Genomic DNA, 18,523 nt, shown 5'->3' with positions numbered 1-18,523 from the left:
TTTAATAGTTTGCTCATACACAGAAAAAAAAGCTTCTCCTTCAGGAGAACCCTTTTTTCAGGATTGATCAGTTCAGGAATAAAACAAGACCAGGACGAGGGTGTGTGTGTTTGAGGAGATGCCTGGGATGTTGGTTTTAATAACTTAGAAAACATTTATGTTACAGCGAAACTACAGTAACAGTACAACAGAGAAAATGGAAGGAGCTGCAGTCACATCCAGTGGTGCCTGTTCCGAGGGAATCCAGATGAGTTTTACTGAACAGTTTTAAAACCAACAGAATCTGCCACAGGGGGCAAAACCATGATTCCACCAAGATGAGAACACATAACAAGAAACAAAGCTTGGGCTTAAAAAAAAGGAACATTATAAAAATACTGGTTTTGCAAATCTTAATTTCCATGAGCTTTGAGAGTCCACATGAGTTTATAAAGGATATGAAATCACTGCTGACCTTGAAGGGATTCACTGTTTCACATGTAGACACATTTTATATTTGCAATCAGATCTTGATGATAGCATGAGAAGAGAAGTTAAAACAGCCAACGAGACAAGATATATTTTTTTTTGATTTTTTTTTCTTGAAATGGAGTCCAACCTGAACAAGGAAAGTACCTGAAACAACGTTTAGAAATGTATCCAGGTGGTGAACTGAAACTGTGTCGGGTCCGTTTAGTGTCAAACCCACGTGAGTGAGTGCGAGAGATCAGAGGACCAAACCTCATCAACTTGGCAAACAACAAACAGAATCAGTTGGTTTAAAAGCAAATATCATCTGGTTTTCATCATTTCTGAGTTTGAATTAGATTTTTTTTTATTCAACTAAATGTCAACAACATAATCAGACTTTAAAAAAAATAATTACACAATAATATTTAAAAACGATTATAAAGGAAACAGTCAAAGAACATTTGTCATTAGATTCGGACCATGATCTTTTTTTTCTCCAGGTGACAGAATATATATTTTTTGAAACCACAGATTAAATGTGGTTATGAAAATAAAAATTTTACTTGATCAGTCTGAACCTAAAAGTTTTCTATCAGACATAATTTCTGCACAGAAAACTAAAGTCGTCTTCTGGGTTGATACTTTATAAAAAGTTTTGGCGTCGTCCTGATTTCTGATGTCCTCGGGTAAAAAAAGAAAATCTTGAACCGTTAATTTTACAGTTTGTTTTCTTAAAACCACATAGAAGCTTTAAAATCAGTTTAGGAGAAATCCCTCTTTGATACGACACAGGAGAGTTAATTGTGTCTCTAACTTGATTGAAAGCAAATAAAAACATTTGGGGGGGGGCCTCAGGTGAGAGCTTCTCTTCTCCGTTTGGAACCGGAGTGAGACTCATTTAAAACTCTGCGTCTCCACACGTCAGGTGAAAGCTCGACTCTGATCTGGGCTCGTGTTTATCAAACCGCTTAAAAGTGAACGTTTCCACTCAGAGCAGAACAGTGAAACTGCTTCTCTTTCCTCCCCAAGGTTCTCGGGACTTAAAAATGGGTCTTGCAGGTAAGAGGAACGTTAAAGATGAAAATTAGATTCACATTTAAAAATCACTGGTCATGATGAAGAAATTGAGTTTTATTCTGTTGTTTGCATTTTATCCAAACATTTCAACAGGAATGTTAAAACACTCTTATTTGTCCACTTTCTTGCCTCAGCTTGTTGATACGATACATAAGTCTTTTAACACGTTGAGATTCTAATTTCCTAATCCATGTTCATGTGTGTATATATCATAATTACATTACACTGTTGATAATTGGATTCCACACAACTATTTTTTCTTTGTAGAAAAAGTCAAATATGAGTAATACATGATGTTTTTTTTAAGGGTGAATCTGTAAATGTCTCTTTCTGCCCTGAGCACTGATTAATGAGATTAATGACGTGATCACTTGCCAAAGTTTTCTCTTGAACATAATTTGCTGTTGAGTTGAAGCTCGTTGCTCAATACATTTGACAAGCTTTTTTAAAAAAAAAAAAACATAAATCGTAGATGTTTGATAGACACGGGCCCAGAGTTCGGACCGAGAGAAGATAAAGGTCTTCGAGGCCGTCAGGAACGTCGGACTCTACAGTGGGATTAAAGATACTACAGGTGAATCCAGGATAAAAACCCAGTAGCAGTGGACTGCGACAGTTTCAGGCGACTGGTAGAGAAAATAAAAGGTAAAGGTTGTCATCGATTGGTGACCGGCATTCATCTTCCTCCCCTGAGCCTCAATCAGAAAATAAAAAATAAAGCTTTGTTCCTTTTTCCTTTTTTTTTTTAAAAACTCCCGGGAGTAAGAAATGTTTAAAACCTCTGGACACGTTACAACACAGGGCTGAAAGTGAGCGGTGCTCTGCTCTGTGGAACAATTAGGTGACTTTTTTTTCTTTCTTTTAACCGGTGAACGGGCGCCACACTGGTCTCATGTCCCACAAGACACAAGCGAGCCAAACCTCAGGTGAACTCGTGGCTGGATTGGAAACCCCATCGGTCCGCACACATCCATCCACCCACAGCAGCATCTCACACTCCTCTCCTTCATATAGAAAATATAACACTATATTTTACAAGAGGACTAAGAACAGAACAACTATTATCTTACAAGGAACGGCGCACAGGCAAAGTATGTACAGCAAACGTGTTCCCACCCGACCAAGGCTTTGTGAGCATATGAGCAGACGAGGGGCCAGTCTGAAACCGAACACTGCGGCGGTCGCCGGGAACCATCCCGGGTCCATTCTGGATCCGGGGTGGTTCTGGTGTGTGTGTGTGTGTGTGTGTGTGTATCTTCCAAAGTCTGCATTTAAAGACCATATGTTTCTAAAGCTGACATTTATAAGACACGAGTGCTGAAGGCTACAGTGAACAGGTCAGTTCTGTAACATGCGTTCAGCCGATCCTCGTCAACAATCATTAATCACGTTGTGATTGATGATCATATGAATGTGACTAATCGCATAATTTTTTAGCTTGTAAAATGAAGGGGAAATTATTTTTTTTTAAATGTGAAAATTTCTTAAATCCTAGAGGGATGTCAGCAAATTATTATTATTATTGTCCGATCAACACCGTAAAACCTGAAAATGTTCAGTTAACTGTCGCTTTAAAAAAGAAAGAAAAAAACAACTCTTAATACTTAATGGATTATCAAAATATTTGCTGATTATTTTTCTGGTTTGAATTATCAATTAACCGACTAATTCTCTCAGGTCCAACGTTTACCATGAGCACAGTACTTTTGTTCTCCTGTTGTACATCCTTTACTTTTAACAATCTAAAGTCTTTACGACGAGAAGCACTTGAACGCACCATCTACTGAGTGACCACACTCCTGAGTCCAGTCCTTCAGCTCCTGAACAGTGACCTGACTGCTTTCAACGGTCAGCGTGACGCCTTCATGAGGAGTAGACGGTTGGATTATTACAGCGGTTTGATGTCAGCTACTTAACCAGGATGAAAGCGTCTTCAACCAAACCACCAACTGGCCTCTAACAGTATCTAACCCTGCAGATATTTCTGATTTCACTATCGCAGGTGTTGAAGTATCTGACTCAGATCTATTCCTCCACACGCCCTCAAAAATGTGGGATTTGAAAACCTCTTGGGGCTTTTTTTGTTTTTGTTATTGCCTGTTTTAACAGCCAGTGTAGAGAGAGAGGCCGTCTGTCTGTCTAGTGGTCAAACAGCAGACGTTGCAGATTCGTGGCAGGCGCATTAAAACTCAGGAAACTGGGTAAAAAATTTTCAGGAAAAGCACCGCAACAGTGGAAAAACACTGTTATTGAGGCAGAAATATCTCAAACGCCTGGACAAGGAAAACCCAAACTGTCTGCTGCGTGGGCAGATGCTAACCCATAGTGTTCGGTTTGACACTGGCCCTCTCCTTGGTGGCGGGTTCTTAAGTGCTATGAGAATGATGAAGTGCTTTAGAAAGACGTATACCACACAACAGACTCCCACACGGGATGAAAACTGCCATCGTCCAGTCACCTGGAACCGCCAGAGAGACGTCCGAAAACTCAACAGAGTCCAGGGAAATGGTCACGACAACCTCCTGCCGCTTGTGGGCGAGTGCGTCCACTGATAAACACAAAGTGCCGCCAGTCCCGCTGCGAGGGCGCGTTTGGTCCGGCTTTGCTGGCTGTTTCGGTTCATGCCCGACGCGACGATGAGCGTAAAAACGTACTGGTGAGTTTCTACCGTGAGGTACTATACAGTAAGGTGACGGTGGACAGCACTCTACCACGATACAACGGTGAGGAGGAGCAAGACAGAGGGGCAGAGCGAAGGGGAGGAGAGAGAGATCCCGTTCCAGAGGTGGTTTGTGGGTGAAAGGCCTGACATTTGAAAAAGAAAATAAAAAAACTGAAAGAAAGAAGCGAGCGTTATTCACACAAACATCATGACTGCGGACTGTTCTGGACAGAGTTTAATGAGTCTGTCTGGCCCTCCTCCTCCTCCTCCTCCTCCTCCTCATCATCCTCCCTCTTATTTTCCTCCCCCTCCTCATTTTCCTCCTCTTCTGCATGGAAGGGGCCGTTGCGACTGTCCTGCCTGTCGGATCCTGCACTGTCCCTGGGCTCCGCAGGACTCCCATCCCCAGGCTTCGCCGGGCCTCTGGAGGTCCGATGTCTGTTTGATGGAGACAGGCTGCGGCCCCTTCCCTTTTCCTGAGCGTCGCTGTCGGCCCTCCTCTCGGCTGCTGAAGACTTTTTGGTCGTCACCTTCTGTCTTCCCTCTTCCTCTTCCTCCTCGTCGTCGTCGTCTTCTTCTTCTTCTTCATCATCATCATCATCATCCGAGTCGATGCGGTTGAGTCTTTTGCGGACTGGACGATCCTCTTCCGATGACGACTCGGATTCCTCCGATTCCTCTGAGTCGTCCTCGTCCGTGGAAGGCCGCCGCTTCTTCAGCATCTGAGCGAGTCGTTTGCGCCGCTGCTGTGACAGTATCTCTCTCCTCTTTCCTCTGCCCATCTTCTCCAGGTCCTCCTCTTCTCTGCTCGTCCTCTTTAATCTCCTCCGCTTGTCCTCGTCCTCCTTCTCCGACAGTTTCCGCTTCAGCCGCCTCCCTCTCTCTCGGTCGTCGTCCTCCTCGTCTCTGCGTCTCCTCTCCTTTACCCTCATCCTGTTTCTCCGGGGGTCTTCCTCCTCTCTTCTCCTCTTGTGCCCTCTCCTTCTTTGGTCATCTTCTTCTTCGTAATCGTCTTCCTCCTCTGAGTCTTTGGAGGAAGAAGGCGACACTGGAGGAAAAAGCAAAATGGAAGGATTAACTGGCTGAAATAAATCTTTAAATAACACTTGAATGGAAACAAGAGTCTCTGTCTTCAACTGAATGTGATTGAAGCAACGTGAGGTGTCGTTTCAAAAAAGTAAAGACTGTTTTCATTTACAGATCCTAATTTGAATAATCAATACAAAATGATGCTGCAGATGTTGGCGGCGGCAAAGTACCATCACTGTAGTCGCTGGAGAGATGCTCCTTGCGCGGCCGGCCCCGCGGCCTGACCTTCTTCTTGTTGGCGGCGGAGGCCCGGGAGTTGTCCGACGACTCGGACGTCTCGCGGTAGTTGACCTGCTGCCGCTGGCCGCGCCTCAGGCCCCGCCTCTTTTTGTCAGCGTCACTGTCAGTCATGTCGCTGTACTGATCCGAGTCTGGAAGAGAACACAGAGAAAAATGCAAACATATTCTCTGGATTCAGGTTCCCACGTGAAGATTTTCCATTTTCTCTGTTTTATGTCGTAGACAGATTTGTTTCTTTTTTTTTTTTTACTGTTCGCAGCACAAAACAAGACTGGAACACGTCATTTTATAGTTCATTCAATTATTGATTAGCTTGTCATCCACTTAAAAGACGGCAGAGACGTTCGAATTATAGCTGCGACAATTATTTCCATCAATGATTAATCTGCAGATTTCATTTTTGATAACTGATGTTAGAAATGTCAAGAGACAGTAAAAGAAAATGCTGATCTCATCTTCCTAGTGTCATATGACATGATGTCTTCAAGTGTCTTCATCAAGTCTCTCTTTTGAGAAACTGAAACAAGTGTTTGGATTATTTTTTTTCATAATTTTTTACTTTAAAATGCCTAAAATCATTATTAATATATAAATATGGTTGAGTTACATTTTGTTTTCATGCCTACATGCTGTTTCAATCCTGGTGAACAGATTTCTTGTTAAATATTTAGAACATACTAAATCCGTTGTAACAACAGCGGGTCATCATTTAATCAAAATGATTTTAACGTTTTTACTTATCAAAATTAATATTCAATTACATCCAATCAATGAGATCTGTAGCTTTAATGCCTTGCAGTCTCCCCTCGTTGTGCACTCACCTATTTCTTCCTCAGTTTCTTCCTCCTCTTCCTCGGAAGAGCGTCTCCGCCGCCGCCTCTGTCGTTTCCTGCCCCTGCGTTGGGTCTTGCTGGGTCGGTGTTTGGGCACCACTTTCATCGCCCGCTTGGGGCGAGTCCCACCGTCCCAGCTGCCGACGTCACTGCCGGCATCTTCCTCCTCCTCCTCCTCATCTGCTCCTGTCGCAACACAATCTTCATCCTCTGAGCTGGAAGAGGAGGAGGAGGAGGAGGAGAGTGAGTAAACCCGACGACAGAGAGAGGACAAGAGGAAAGAAGTTTAAAAAACTTACTTTAAATGTAAGAGTGTGAGTGTTACCTGTTGCTGAGCATGAACTCGTCTTCACTCTCTGCTGCCGTGCTGTCACTCTCCAGGTCATTCAGCCGCCGCTTCTTCCTGCTCCTGGCGGAATGAGCCTGGCTTCTTATTGGCCGCTGGCTCTCCTTCCCATCCTCTGGCAGGACGGGAGTGACGTCTTTGCCTTGCCCAGTTCCTACATCAGAAAAACCCACGTCAAAACAAAATCAAAAACAATTTTCAATTTAACCACTGAAATTTGACAATATCTAATTTTTGACAGATCCATGGCCAAAAAAGCAGTAATAGTGTCCCGAGCAACTAACAGAAAACATTTAAAGAAAAGAATACATACAATAAAATTATATACACAGATGATAGACAAAAGTCATATCAACCTAAGGAAGGAAACAATGCTGCCGCTCACTCACCACCACAGAGATCTCTGATGTCCTCCTCTATGGCCTCATCAATTGCGTCGTCAAAGTCATCGAACCTGCAACACACACACATGCAAAACAGATTTCGATTTTACATTTTCACAATGAGATTTTTTGCCCCACTTATCGACTGATGGTGGCAGTAGTGCACTAAAAAACATACCCAAGAAAATACACAAGATCAAGAACGAAGGAGCCTGCTAGCTAAGGTTAACATGAATGTAAACGATGGAGGTAGTAACAAATTATTTAAAAGGAAGAAATCAACTTAACAAAAGAGGAATGAGGAAAAAATGTATTCTACAGTCTCAAAGATACACATTGACACCCCACATGGTTTTCCAAAGATTAGGTTTGAATTAACTAAACTCAGAGACTGGGAGATGGGGTTCCACCACAGCCGATCAGATTTAGTTCAGTCAACTGACTATTTTCACTCTGAGTTGAGCAAGTTCAGGCTCAGCAGTTGGAGACGGAGAGAAACACTGGGTGAGTATTTGTGGAGTTACAGTCATCTCACTTTCTGAAACCCCTCATCTCAGTGTTAACAGTCTCTGTGGTTTTTGTCGTACCTAAACCCATTCTCTGGAATACACCCAGCCCCTTTAACCCCCGACAGGCCCCGCCCACCTGTAGCTGATGTGTTTCCTGGTTCTGGTCGATCTCCTTCCCAGATTTTTACTCTTCTTTGTATCTTTCTTCTTTGCCGTCTTCTCCTCCTCCTCCACATCTCCCTCCTAAAAGCATTTGACAAAATTTTTATTTGCACAGCAAAATATAAACTAATACTTCCTTTGCATTGAAAAGCGTGGGAAAAACTATAATGTCATAAAAAATAAAACAGGTTTACTCACAGGAATAATGTTCTCCACGCTGATTCCCACATACACCAGCCGCTCCCTCCTGGACAGACAAAGAGAGAGGAGAGTCAAAATCCATATAATTCAGGTTTATATGGATAAGGATTTTCTTGTGTATGTGTGTTTACCTTCTCTCCGCTCTCTCTCTTTTCTTGAGAGCACTGTCCAGATTCTGCAGCTGCTCCTCCAGTTTCTCACACAACAGCTTCTGAAAGGAGGAAAACCAAACAAAACGTCTTGTCAAAAAAACGTGTTACTTATTAAGGCTGAGTATCCTGATTCATATCCAGTTTTAAACATTGAACATTTGAAAACGTTGGTAAAGATTTGCAATGTTAGTAGTGGAGCAATACAACAAAACAATAACCAGGCGTACTGTCAATATGAAAGGGAGAAGTCAAAACCAAGACAAGAGTTTTATGACCAAAACATTAATAGTTTTAAAGTTCCTATACATCTCCCACACACAAACAACTTACATGTTGGCAGGGCGGACAGAACCACTCTCCATCAGGAATCAACATGAGTGGCGGCCGCAGGCAGGCAGTGTGGAAACCACTGTCACAAGAGTCACACAGCAGAATCTGAGAATGCACAGGTGACAGTTTTGATTAATCAGTCATTATTTACGTACTTTATGAAGGACACCAGACCTCGGATGTGTCTACACGCTCTCAACAGTTACCAGTTCAGGGTGGTTGGGCAGGCCACACTGGGAGCAGGCATCCTCACTGGGAATCTCCTCTGATTTACAGGAGTCTTCCGAGTCGCTCCCTCCCTCGCTCTCCTCCTCATCCTCCCCCTCTCCTCGTTTCCTCCCTCTGTCCTCCAGCTCCGCTCCCTCGTTCAGTTTACGTCTTTTCGAGCGAATGTTGGACCATCGAGCGCGACGGTGCCTCCGTTTACCCTGAAAGAGCAACAGAGAAATTGTCAAACAGAGAGAAACTTGAGCACACAATTTGTTTGTGTGTTCACTCTCACAGGACACAGGTTTAGAGAGAGATTACCCTTTGTTTCCTGATTTGCCCGACGGGTTCTGCTTTTCTGTCTTTCTTGGTAGTCGAGCTCTGCTCCTCTTCGTCCTCATCCTCTTCTTCGTCCTCCTCTTCCTCTCCTTCCCTTGTACTGGACGGCAGTGCCTGTTTCTTTTGCTGTTTCTTTCTCTGGCTCTCTGCCACCTTGGAGCTCGGCCTGCAGGTTGGCAAAGCAGATGATCTTCAAGAAAAGAGGTATAAATTGGACTGAATTTATTGTCGGGATCAAAACAGCGGTACCTGATTGCAATGAACAAAGAACAACAAAAAGTTGATTTCTCTCATCAGAAATTTCAACAACTTTATTACACACATACCTGCAAATCCTAGCAGATCTCCTCAGCGTCCTCCCTTCCTCTTGGGCATCTTGGGCATCTTGTTCCCTCTCTTTCTCCTCCTCTTTCCCTCCTTTCCCCTTTAACTTGTTTCTCCTGTGGGGAGGAATCTTTATCTTCAGCCTGATTCCCTCTTTTTGGAGCTCAGAGGAGGCTTCCTCCAAGGGACATTGCCTCACCTCTGATTTAAGCCCAGTGTCCTTCACCCTGACCTGGGCTCCCAGCTCACCATTGACCCCCTCTCCCTGGTGGTCATTTTCCTCTCTCTGGTCTACTTTTAGAGGTGGAGCGGGGCCGGTTGACTCTACTTGCACTTTCCCTAAAGTGCTTTTATTTTTTTCTTGGTCATTCTGACTGCCTTCTTCTGCCACAGACACATCTCTTGTCTTTCCGTCCTTCTCATCCACATCATCGTCATCCTTCTGTTGACAACTGCCGTGTCCAGTTTTTGTCCCCTTCTCCAATGGTTCCTCAGTGGTTTCTTTGCCCAGGTCTTCTGCCTTTTGCCTCTTGGGTTCCTCTGTGACCGGAGACAGCAAGGAAATCACAGCATCCACTTTTCTCTCGGAGGAGGCCTCAGTGGGTTGATCAGATTTTGAGGGCATCAACAGCTTTGCAGCTGTTTGAGCCTCCTTCGCCACGTGAGGAGGAAGACCTGCAGCTGCTGCCGCTGCCGTCTCCCGTTCAACGGGTCCCTTCCTCACCAGCACTGACTGCCGGCTCCCCTCCCTCTCTTCCTCCAAAGCTCTGGAGCTCCAGGGGTCTAAACTTGCCCCGTTTGGTTCCTGCAGCTCAGCACCAGGGGCCCGGAGGCGCTCAGACGGGCTGCGGATGACCCCTACGTGACCTATAACACCAACTTGACCTATGACCCCTATGACTCCATTCTGTCCATCTTTGTGAGGCAGGAGGACAGATGCTCTCCCATTTGTCAGTTCTTGCCTCGACGCACTGACGACGGGCTGCTGCTGTTGTTGTGACACAGCCGAACCATCAGGGGGTGCTACTGAATTAGGTAACTTCCCTTCTCTTCCATGAGCGTCCTTGCTCTGGATAACTGAAGGGTTACACACAATAATACTGCTGCTGCTGCTGCTGCTGCTGCTGCTGCTGCTGCTGCTGCTGCTATTGTTGTTGTTAATGTGTTTGCTCTGGTAACTCTCTGCAAGCTTAAGCTCCCTCTTCTTCAGTGGTATCTTTGCCTGCTGGTTGCTCCTGACGACTGCCCGCCCCGCTTCCTCTTCCTTGTTCACTTCCTGTTTTATCACAGTCGCGCCCGGCGCCATGACTACCGACACAGTGTTTTTGGGGGCGTCAGCGTCCCTGGATTCTGATTTGACGATTGTGGTGATCGTGCTCACGCGGTTATCGAACACCGGGGTTTTGAGGTCCGCCTTATCTTCTTTCACCTCGGCCTCTGAGTTCTCCTGCTTGATCTGCTCCTGCTTCACCACTACAAAACAAATACAAAAAGCAACAGAACAATTAAACTCCTATAAAAAAGGAATGATGACAGAGCACCAAAGGCAGATCAGGTGGTATAAAAGAAACATTTTCAGAGATAAAAAACTGAATTGTCGGTAGTCCCGGTGCCGTAGGGTTTTAAGATGCTGTCTCCTTTCGTTTCCTTTCAGCTTTCTAATGTACAATTTGTTTAATTTCCCCAGATATATCTATCAGATTTATTATAGTCAGATATTTCTCTCAACAGACTTCATTTAGCTGCTTCACTATTATTTTGTTTTGGGGGTTTAAACACCATTGTCAGTCTTAGTTGAGGAGATAGTTTTATTGATCTCTGTACCTTCTTTTAGGGGTTTCTCTTCTTCCTCTCCAGGATCAACCTTCTTACTCTCAGCGTGTTCCTCTGTGGTCTTGGACGAGTCTTGGTTGTTGCTTCCAATGGCCTCATCCACTAAGTTATAACAAACACACACACAGACGCGCACACACACACACAAAAGAGACAGTGTGGTGAAAATGATTTGGGGGAGTGGGGGGAATCAATCCATAAATCAGATTCAGTCCTTCACAAACAAGCATGGCCTCTTGGGTATTTTGTGTTTTTCATCTGTTATGATTACTACTGCAGTGTGGCTACAGAAAAAGAACATGGAAGGATTTGTGATAATGGACATTTCCGTTTCCTCAAATTTGTATACTATATTTTTCTTTCTGGACGTTGAAAGAGCGTTCCTCTTTTTGTCTATTTTCTTTTCGACTGCAGCTCTTCAAAATGTAATGTTGAGCACAGTTTTGTGAGATATCTTGGCTCATAGTTTTATATTTTGTAGTTACAAAAACCTGACAACCAGGAGACGAGGTGGTGAAGACTGAACTGCCTCTTAAGATATTTTCTCTCTGATACACAATTTGAAATTAATACCAACACACACTCATAGAACCTCAATCCACATACCTTTATCTTTCTCCGTGGGGCTGGCGCTCCTGGTTTCAGCCTGGTTCTGGTCCCGCTCCTGACTCTGGTTTGGCTCAATCTGAGCCTTCAACAGCTCCAGAGCCTCAGACAGGTCGTTACGAGTTCTGACAAGACAGTTTGAATGAGTGGCTCAAACCAGATATAGGAAACAACAGGAAAGTAGAGTTTTGAATAGATAGACTGATAAGACACTGCAGGGATGGACAATTTACTTTTCAGAGGTGAAGAGGAAACTACTTTAACAAAGCCTTCAGCCAAGGTTGACAATGTACATTTGCAATGTGAACAACATTTAGAGAAAAGATCCAGAGAGTAGGTTTTTTTTTTGCGAACAGAGAAAGCAGTGACAATAGACCTTTCGAGACAACGGTACTACCTGACGATGCACTTCCAGGTGGATCCGTCAAGATCGTCCTGCTCCTCCGTGTACAGCCTGATGTTCTGCTCGTGGTCCAGCTGGAGCCAGTACATCAGACCCTGCCGGTCCCGGCCTACGGGCAGCAGGCGCATCTTCTCCGGGTCCTCCTCATTGATCGCCATCTTGAACTTCAGGTTGTCATCAAACTGACACTCGCAGAGATACTGAAAGACAGAAAGGAAAAGAAGAGGGAAAGGATATGACAAAGAGAAGGTCAGTGTGGTTGTTGCCCTGATTGGGGAAGTGTCAGCCTCTTGGGTGCATTAGGTGTGTAAAGTAAAAACATGTCATACTTTGAGGATGCTTGACTTGCACTCCATTGACATGTCCTGGTAGCCCTTTTGTTCCAGCTCCCATGCCCAGGTACTGTTCAACTCCTGGCAAACCTACAGGAAACAATGATTAGATATAATCACCACATACAATCTGTCTGACATGTTTGCTTTAATCTTCTCTCATATCAACATTCCTCCGTTGACCACAACCGAGCTAAAGGTCTAAAGTGAGAGATAAACTCTCAGTTGTCACTCTACATTACAAATACATAGGTACAGTACATAGAGACCTCACCTTAGCCAGGTATTTTTCCCAGCGCTCTGTAGTAACAGACCTGCCCAGTTTTCTGAGCAGCTTCACATGGAGCTCCACAAGGGGTTTAGGGACTGGAGAAAAACAAAACACACGTACAAAGGGTGATTAGTAACATAGCACCGTTTGTCTTAACTTTTCAAAAACCACTTCAAGTCCAGTGCCAAGGTTTGCAGCCACCAGCAGGGTTTCTTTTTATTTATTCCATCACTGACCCTGATGTCTCACGTCTATTTTTAGGAGGCTAAAGGGGAAAAATCTGTTTTCATGACAAATGACATCAGTTCAGGGCTCAATATTCAACATAATACTGACTGTATTAACAAAACTAAAAAAGAGCACATCTATGATTCCACGATTCCATGATTGTAAAATGTATTCATACAGATTCAAACGGGTCGTTTCTGGGTTGTGATGAACGGGTTTAGCAGCACTATTTAAATGCATCAAGACGAGAACTAAAGGGAGGCGTATTAGAATGTGTTCATGAGTACACAGTGTGTTCTCCACGCTGACACTTTAATTTTTCATGTGTTTCAGATCAGACAGTCCTTCTTATCTCCCATGCACAATGGAGATAATTGTGTAAATATAAACAGCTGTGCAGAATAAAAATGTTTAGAATAAAAAGAGGGGTTCAATGTGACATAATCTCTTATATCAAAGATAATTCAATCTTATTCAAACATTCGACCTGTTCTCATTAAATTGGCTCAGGTTGAGTAATCTCACTCATAGACAATCACAAGATTAATGTCAATACTATTGGTTTCTTTAATGACTCAATCAGTCAGCAGTTATCAATAATCTATGTATCTTTGTGTTAAGAATAAGGGTTATAAATCCTCGCTTCATTGGTTTTGGTAGTTTAACCTTCTCTCAAATATTTAATGTGAATGTTCTGTAATACTCTGTTTCAGTAAAGAAAACATGTTACACATTTGCTTGTTCCACCATCATATTGTAAATGTCAATTTAGGATTTGTGAGTGGCTTGTTTCTGAATGTTCACAGGTGTTCCTTTTGTTTTGTCCCACCCATTCAAATTAATGACCGTGGGCTTGACAACAGACACACCTCTTTATGTAATGTAATACAGATCAACAGAACCACCGCCTCCAAAAGGACCATATGGTTTAATCAACACCTCTTAGTTTCAACAAAAACTGAACAATAAAGTTAGTGAAAGAGGATTTATTGCAGGACTGTTGTATTAGACTGACAGTGTTAGCTAGGTGTCCCTAATAAACTGACATTGGAGGGTACGTTTCATCTTCCTTCTGTTCATTGTTGTCATGATACTGTTATGAATCTCTTCTGTCTTCAAAATGTCAGAAAAATCCGATTGACATTAAACACACTCAAACTATAATGTGTGGTCTGGCGTGAGACTTTTACGGAGCCCTTGAATTTGGAGGAAATTCCAGCTTTGAAATCTTTTATGTTTTCACATTATCAACACGGACTCAGGGTTCCCGACTGAGAGAACACAGTTAAATTACGGACAATTTGGAAGTGTCAGGGGTTTCTTTTATAGCTAACTAGACTACTTATTTGCCGTTATGTCCAACTTTATTCTATAAACGGCACATGAGCTATACGCGATTGAGCTAACGGTAATGGAAAACTACCAAGCTATTAAAAACAAGGTTGTCTAACACGGTTTACAAATAGACTTACACAACAGCAACTAGTCTGAAGCATCTCTTTTTCATAAACGAAAAAGCGGTGAATTAAATACAGGTCTCCGTTTTGTACTTGGACTAAAAGTTGATAAAAAAAAACCTTCATGCTAACTAGTTAGCTAGCAGCCAGAGTACCTACTGCGCATGTGCACATTTGACAGCCACTCTACCAAAATAAATAAGTAAATAATAAAATAACACGCACGGTTTTTTAACTAACATCACATCTGTCTTAAGACACAGACCTACGGGGGGATATGTGATTGCCGGTGAGCACATAACCAACGCACGAACAACAGGGGACACTGATGTCATTCCAGTCCGACTGCCTGCGAGGCAAGGCCGGTGAAAAATTTCACCTGACAACACTCCGGAGCTAGCTGGTTGACTGTGTGTGGTCACTCGCCAGTGCTGCATAATGGCTTCCACACCAAGTTGAACGTTTACAGAGCAACAGTGGCCGTGACATGAACGACGACCTGGCTCACGACTCCCACCATGACCCCCGGTGTGCCGGGACGGTCACTGTGCCCCGTCTGTGTCCGTTTCCCCGTAACTTTAGCACACAACACAGTCCAAAGTGAGTGGGGTTTGGGGGGAGCGGGCGCTAGCTCCGCGTTAGCACCTACGTTTTCGCTTTGCCCAAAATGTTCCCGTGCGAACTTGGACAAAGCACCGCCTGTGTTTCGCGGAAAACCCGGACTCTGAACCGGACTAAAATTTGTCACAGCCGCTAAGAAAGTGAAAGAAGCTCGCTGACTAAAAAAAACCCCAATCTGATGCTGCTCTGCCCGGGCCACACACACACGCGCGCGTACACACACACAACATTCTTCGTCATCCTCATCATCATCATCGTGATGATGGTGGTGGTAGTGGTGGCCCCCTCTCCTTCGGTTTCAAGTGTCGCAGCTTTCCACCACTTCTTCGCCCCACCACCGCTAACCGCCGACCCTCTCACCTGTCGTCGTGTCCCGCAGATACCTCTCCATCTGCGGAAAGGTCATCTCGGGCAGATCCAGCGTCGCTCCGTATCGCTCCAGGAACGAGCAGACCTCCGCGAAGCTCGGGCAGAGCGCCGGGCCGGAGCTTCTCGCCACCGCCGGAGCAGCCATCTTTCCAGGCGGAGAGAAACAGGAGGGGAGGGCTCGCTGCTGGGATGCGACTGTGTGTGAGAGGGAAATGAATGGGGAGCGAAGCGTCTACCGGCATCGAAGTTCGAACGTACGAGTAGGGGTGTCGCTTCCGGATAAGATTTTCAAAATAAATCCGAATAGGACGCGTGTTCTGCATTCCTCAAACTAACAACCAGAAAGCAAAGGATGTAAAAGTGCTCTCACAAATATTTGTATTCTTTAGTCAAATCCCTACAATACAAGTGAACAGAAAAAAAAGATTCGATTTTAAAACATTGGTAAACTGTTTTATATGTACTTGACAGAGTAACTCTGTATCGGTGTGTCCTGTCTCCTGTCTCCTGTCTCCTCATGTGATCCCGACTGACTACAGGATTTTGAAATCAGGGCTCTTTTGGGGCCTTGACCATCTGTTTTGGGAATCCTTGTTCTTCTTTTCTTCTTGTTTCATACTGAAGAATGACTTTGGAGATGCCTCACTGATGGTACTAAGTGATGCATCAAAAATTGATCTAAAACCTCTGCATAGTAGGCCTGATTTAAATGATCACTTTCAAATCTGTGGGGTATCTTAAATCTTGATTATTTTTTTTTTTTTACTTCTCTGCGTTTCCCTGTGATACACATTTTAGGCTTTTATTTTGTTACAAAAGTGGTTCCCTTTCCGGTATCGCTGAGCGTATTCTACGACAGCTTGGCGCAGCTGCGAGAAGTTGGGAGGACCAGGGAGGGCTGAGCGAGAAATGCCCAGAATTCATCGCGAACGACCAGCATCAACAACAGCTATAAAATGTTTTTTTTTTTATGCCTCAAATGTTTCCAGAATAAACCAGACAGCGTCGTATTATCACTCTTACGTGGAAACTAGATTCGTCGTGTCTGAGAGGTGGAACATTTTTTTTTCTCAATATTTGTTTAGTCGAAAGGACATTGTGTTTTTTCTTTACATGCATACCTCCTCACGCATCAATCATTTTCTTCTGTAGCTCGCCGAGTGCTGCTGCTGCATGCTGCTGCTGCTGCTGCATACTGCTGATGCTGCTGCATGCTGCTGCATGCTGCATACTGTTGCTGCTGCTGCATGCTGCTGCCTTTAGTGACTGTAGGAAATATGAAAATGCCCATTATCGCAAGTAAATTTACCAGTTTACCCTTAGAGCCTCCAATTCAACGCCAGTTTGAATTGGTGAGTCGGATATAAGGACATTGCACTTCATTTTTTACAAATATACAACCCACGTTTTTAATAGTTTTTTTTGTGTGACATAGGCCAAGAGTGAATTCCTACATAGTTTTCTAACATTTAAAAAACAGAATTTACACTGATGAAATGGACACTGATAATAATAAGTCTTGCCCTAAAACGTTAACACAATTATTACCAAAATTAACTGTGTTTCACTCCAATAGTACTTGGTTGTTTTGGAACGAATGTGATGATGAACAGGAGGTAAACATTCATCTGCAGCTTCAGGTCAGATTGACGTTTTGAATTGAAAGACACAAGACAGAAAATAACATCTGAGCACAAATACACTCACTGAGCACTTCTTTAGGAACACTGGGAGGCGTTTTCTTGCCAAACTGTGGTCCTATTAAAACTAATCAATCATGGTTTGAATGCCACAGCATTGTAACTGACCACTTTGTCCCTTTGTGGCCACAGTTTAAAATTTTCTTCCAGCATGATAATGTAAAAATATCATCTGCAACTGGTTTTATGAATATGACAATTAATGAGATTGGTGAACATCAGTGGCATCTCCAACCACTGGAACTGAATCCAATAAAACATCTTTGGGATGTGGTAGAACGTGAGAACTGAAGCATGATTATGCATCGCAGAAATTAGATAAGAGATGAGATGAACCTTTATTGATCCCCATAGGAGAAATTCACAATCGACACGGCAGCATAAGGGAAAATTTGAAAAAAAAAATTGATAATAATACAAAGTAGAATAGAAACAGAATCTGAGGTAAGGGACATAAAATAGAAAAATACTATGCCATAACAAAAACAAAAGACTATTTGCGATTACATTACTACACATAATAACGTGCAATGTAATGATGCATGTTCCATGGAGCAGTATCTCAAAGGAAAGTTTCCAACATTTTGTGGGAGCAAAGGGAGGCCTCACCCACTGTGGTGGTGTTCATGTTGAAGTGTCGTCTGCTTGACGCAAGCACGATGGACTGGCAGTTTTTTTCACTTCGATATAAAGTTCGGTTTATGCCACCCGGACGCTTTGGGGTATGTAAACTTTATTTTTCAAATCTTTTATTGTCACGTTAGACGCCTGTCATGTGAGTTGAAAGGTAGGTTTTGGGGTTTATTGACTGTGGTTTTAATGGCGGGGGCTTTTCACCATGCAGGTTAAAAAAAAGATTGTGCCAATTCAGTTAACTACCGAAATACCGTCGACGCAATTGCTGTTCAATTACAGGTGAGTGGTAAACTGGGCCTGTACCTGAACCAGGTATTCTGTACTTTCATGCGTCACAGTGACAGTCTTGTAAACACATGCAGTTGTCCAGGAAACACGTTCGTTTGTTTAGGGCAAACTTTAACGTGCAATGAGTTCGCAACATGCGGATACAAACAATGGATTGTCCAATGCTAAGATGCTAACTTGAATACCGCTCGAAAAAGTTAGCTAACGGTAGAAGCACGAGGGGGGCGTTGGACGCAGTTACTTTAATTATCCAGCAGGGGTATTTTCTTCGCGATTGTCAAACACAAACGATATCATGCAGAATTTGCTCTGATGGCGTTAAGGTAGTAATTGTAATGTAGTAATTATCTGCAGAGTCCCTTGTGATAAGGGCAAAGTTACCTGGAACAATGATACACAGGATGTACACCTGTTGGTACACTGTTCTGATTTGACTATATAAGTACCCACATGTTGCAAAGGCACGAGGCTGCAC

General features: G+C 43.5%; 1 protein-coding gene across 1 annotated transcript; it reads right to left on the bottom strand.

Moving 5' to 3' along the window:
- Positions 1-103: 103 nt before the first annotated feature.
- rsf1a (remodeling and spacing factor 1a) lies at positions 104-15,644 on the bottom strand. Its single transcript, XM_035622902.2, has 18 exons — positions 15,416-15,644; positions 12,753-12,844; positions 12,476-12,568; positions 12,141-12,346; positions 11,744-11,868; positions 11,129-11,239; positions 9,307-10,777; positions 8,963-9,146; positions 8,641-8,862; positions 8,435-8,539; positions 8,084-8,163; positions 7,950-7,998; positions 7,726-7,832; positions 7,087-7,151; positions 6,677-6,851; positions 6,340-6,566; positions 5,449-5,649; positions 104-5,237 (listed from the first exon to the last, which is right to left on the bottom strand). Exons 1-18 carry the CDS (start codon positions 15,567-15,569, stop codon positions 4,396-4,398), a joined length of 4,509 nt encoding a protein of 1,502 aa, XP_035478795.2. The 5' UTR covers positions 15,570-15,644; the 3' UTR covers positions 104-4,395.
- Between the last annotated feature and the right edge of the window lie 2,879 nt (positions 15,645-18,523).

Source organism: Scophthalmus maximus, chromosome 11 (assembly GCF_022379125.1).
Source record: "Scophthalmus maximus strain ysfricsl-2021 chromosome 11, ASM2237912v1, whole genome shotgun sequence".
In the NCBI taxonomy this organism is placed as follows: Eukaryota; Metazoa; Chordata; class Actinopteri; order Pleuronectiformes; family Scophthalmidae; genus Scophthalmus; species Scophthalmus maximus.
The sequence above is the reverse complement of the archived record's forward strand: the minus strand, read 5'-3'. Positions and strand labels throughout refer to the sequence as shown.

Bases quoted from the DNA above. Each gene is read 5' to 3' on its own strand.
- rsf1a (XM_035622902.2), bottom strand. From the start codon at position 15,569: ATGGCTGCTCCGGCGGTGGCGAGAAGCTCCGGCCCGGCGCTCTGCCCG. The intron at 12,569-12,752 runs GTGAGGTCTCTA...TGTTTCCTGTAG, and splicing joins GGGAAAAATACCTGGCTAAG to GTTTGCCAGGAGTTGAACAG. The intron at 11,869-12,140 runs GTAGTACCGTTG...CTGTCTTGTCAG, and splicing joins ACCTGGAAGTGCATCGTCAG to AACTCGTAACGACCTGTCTG.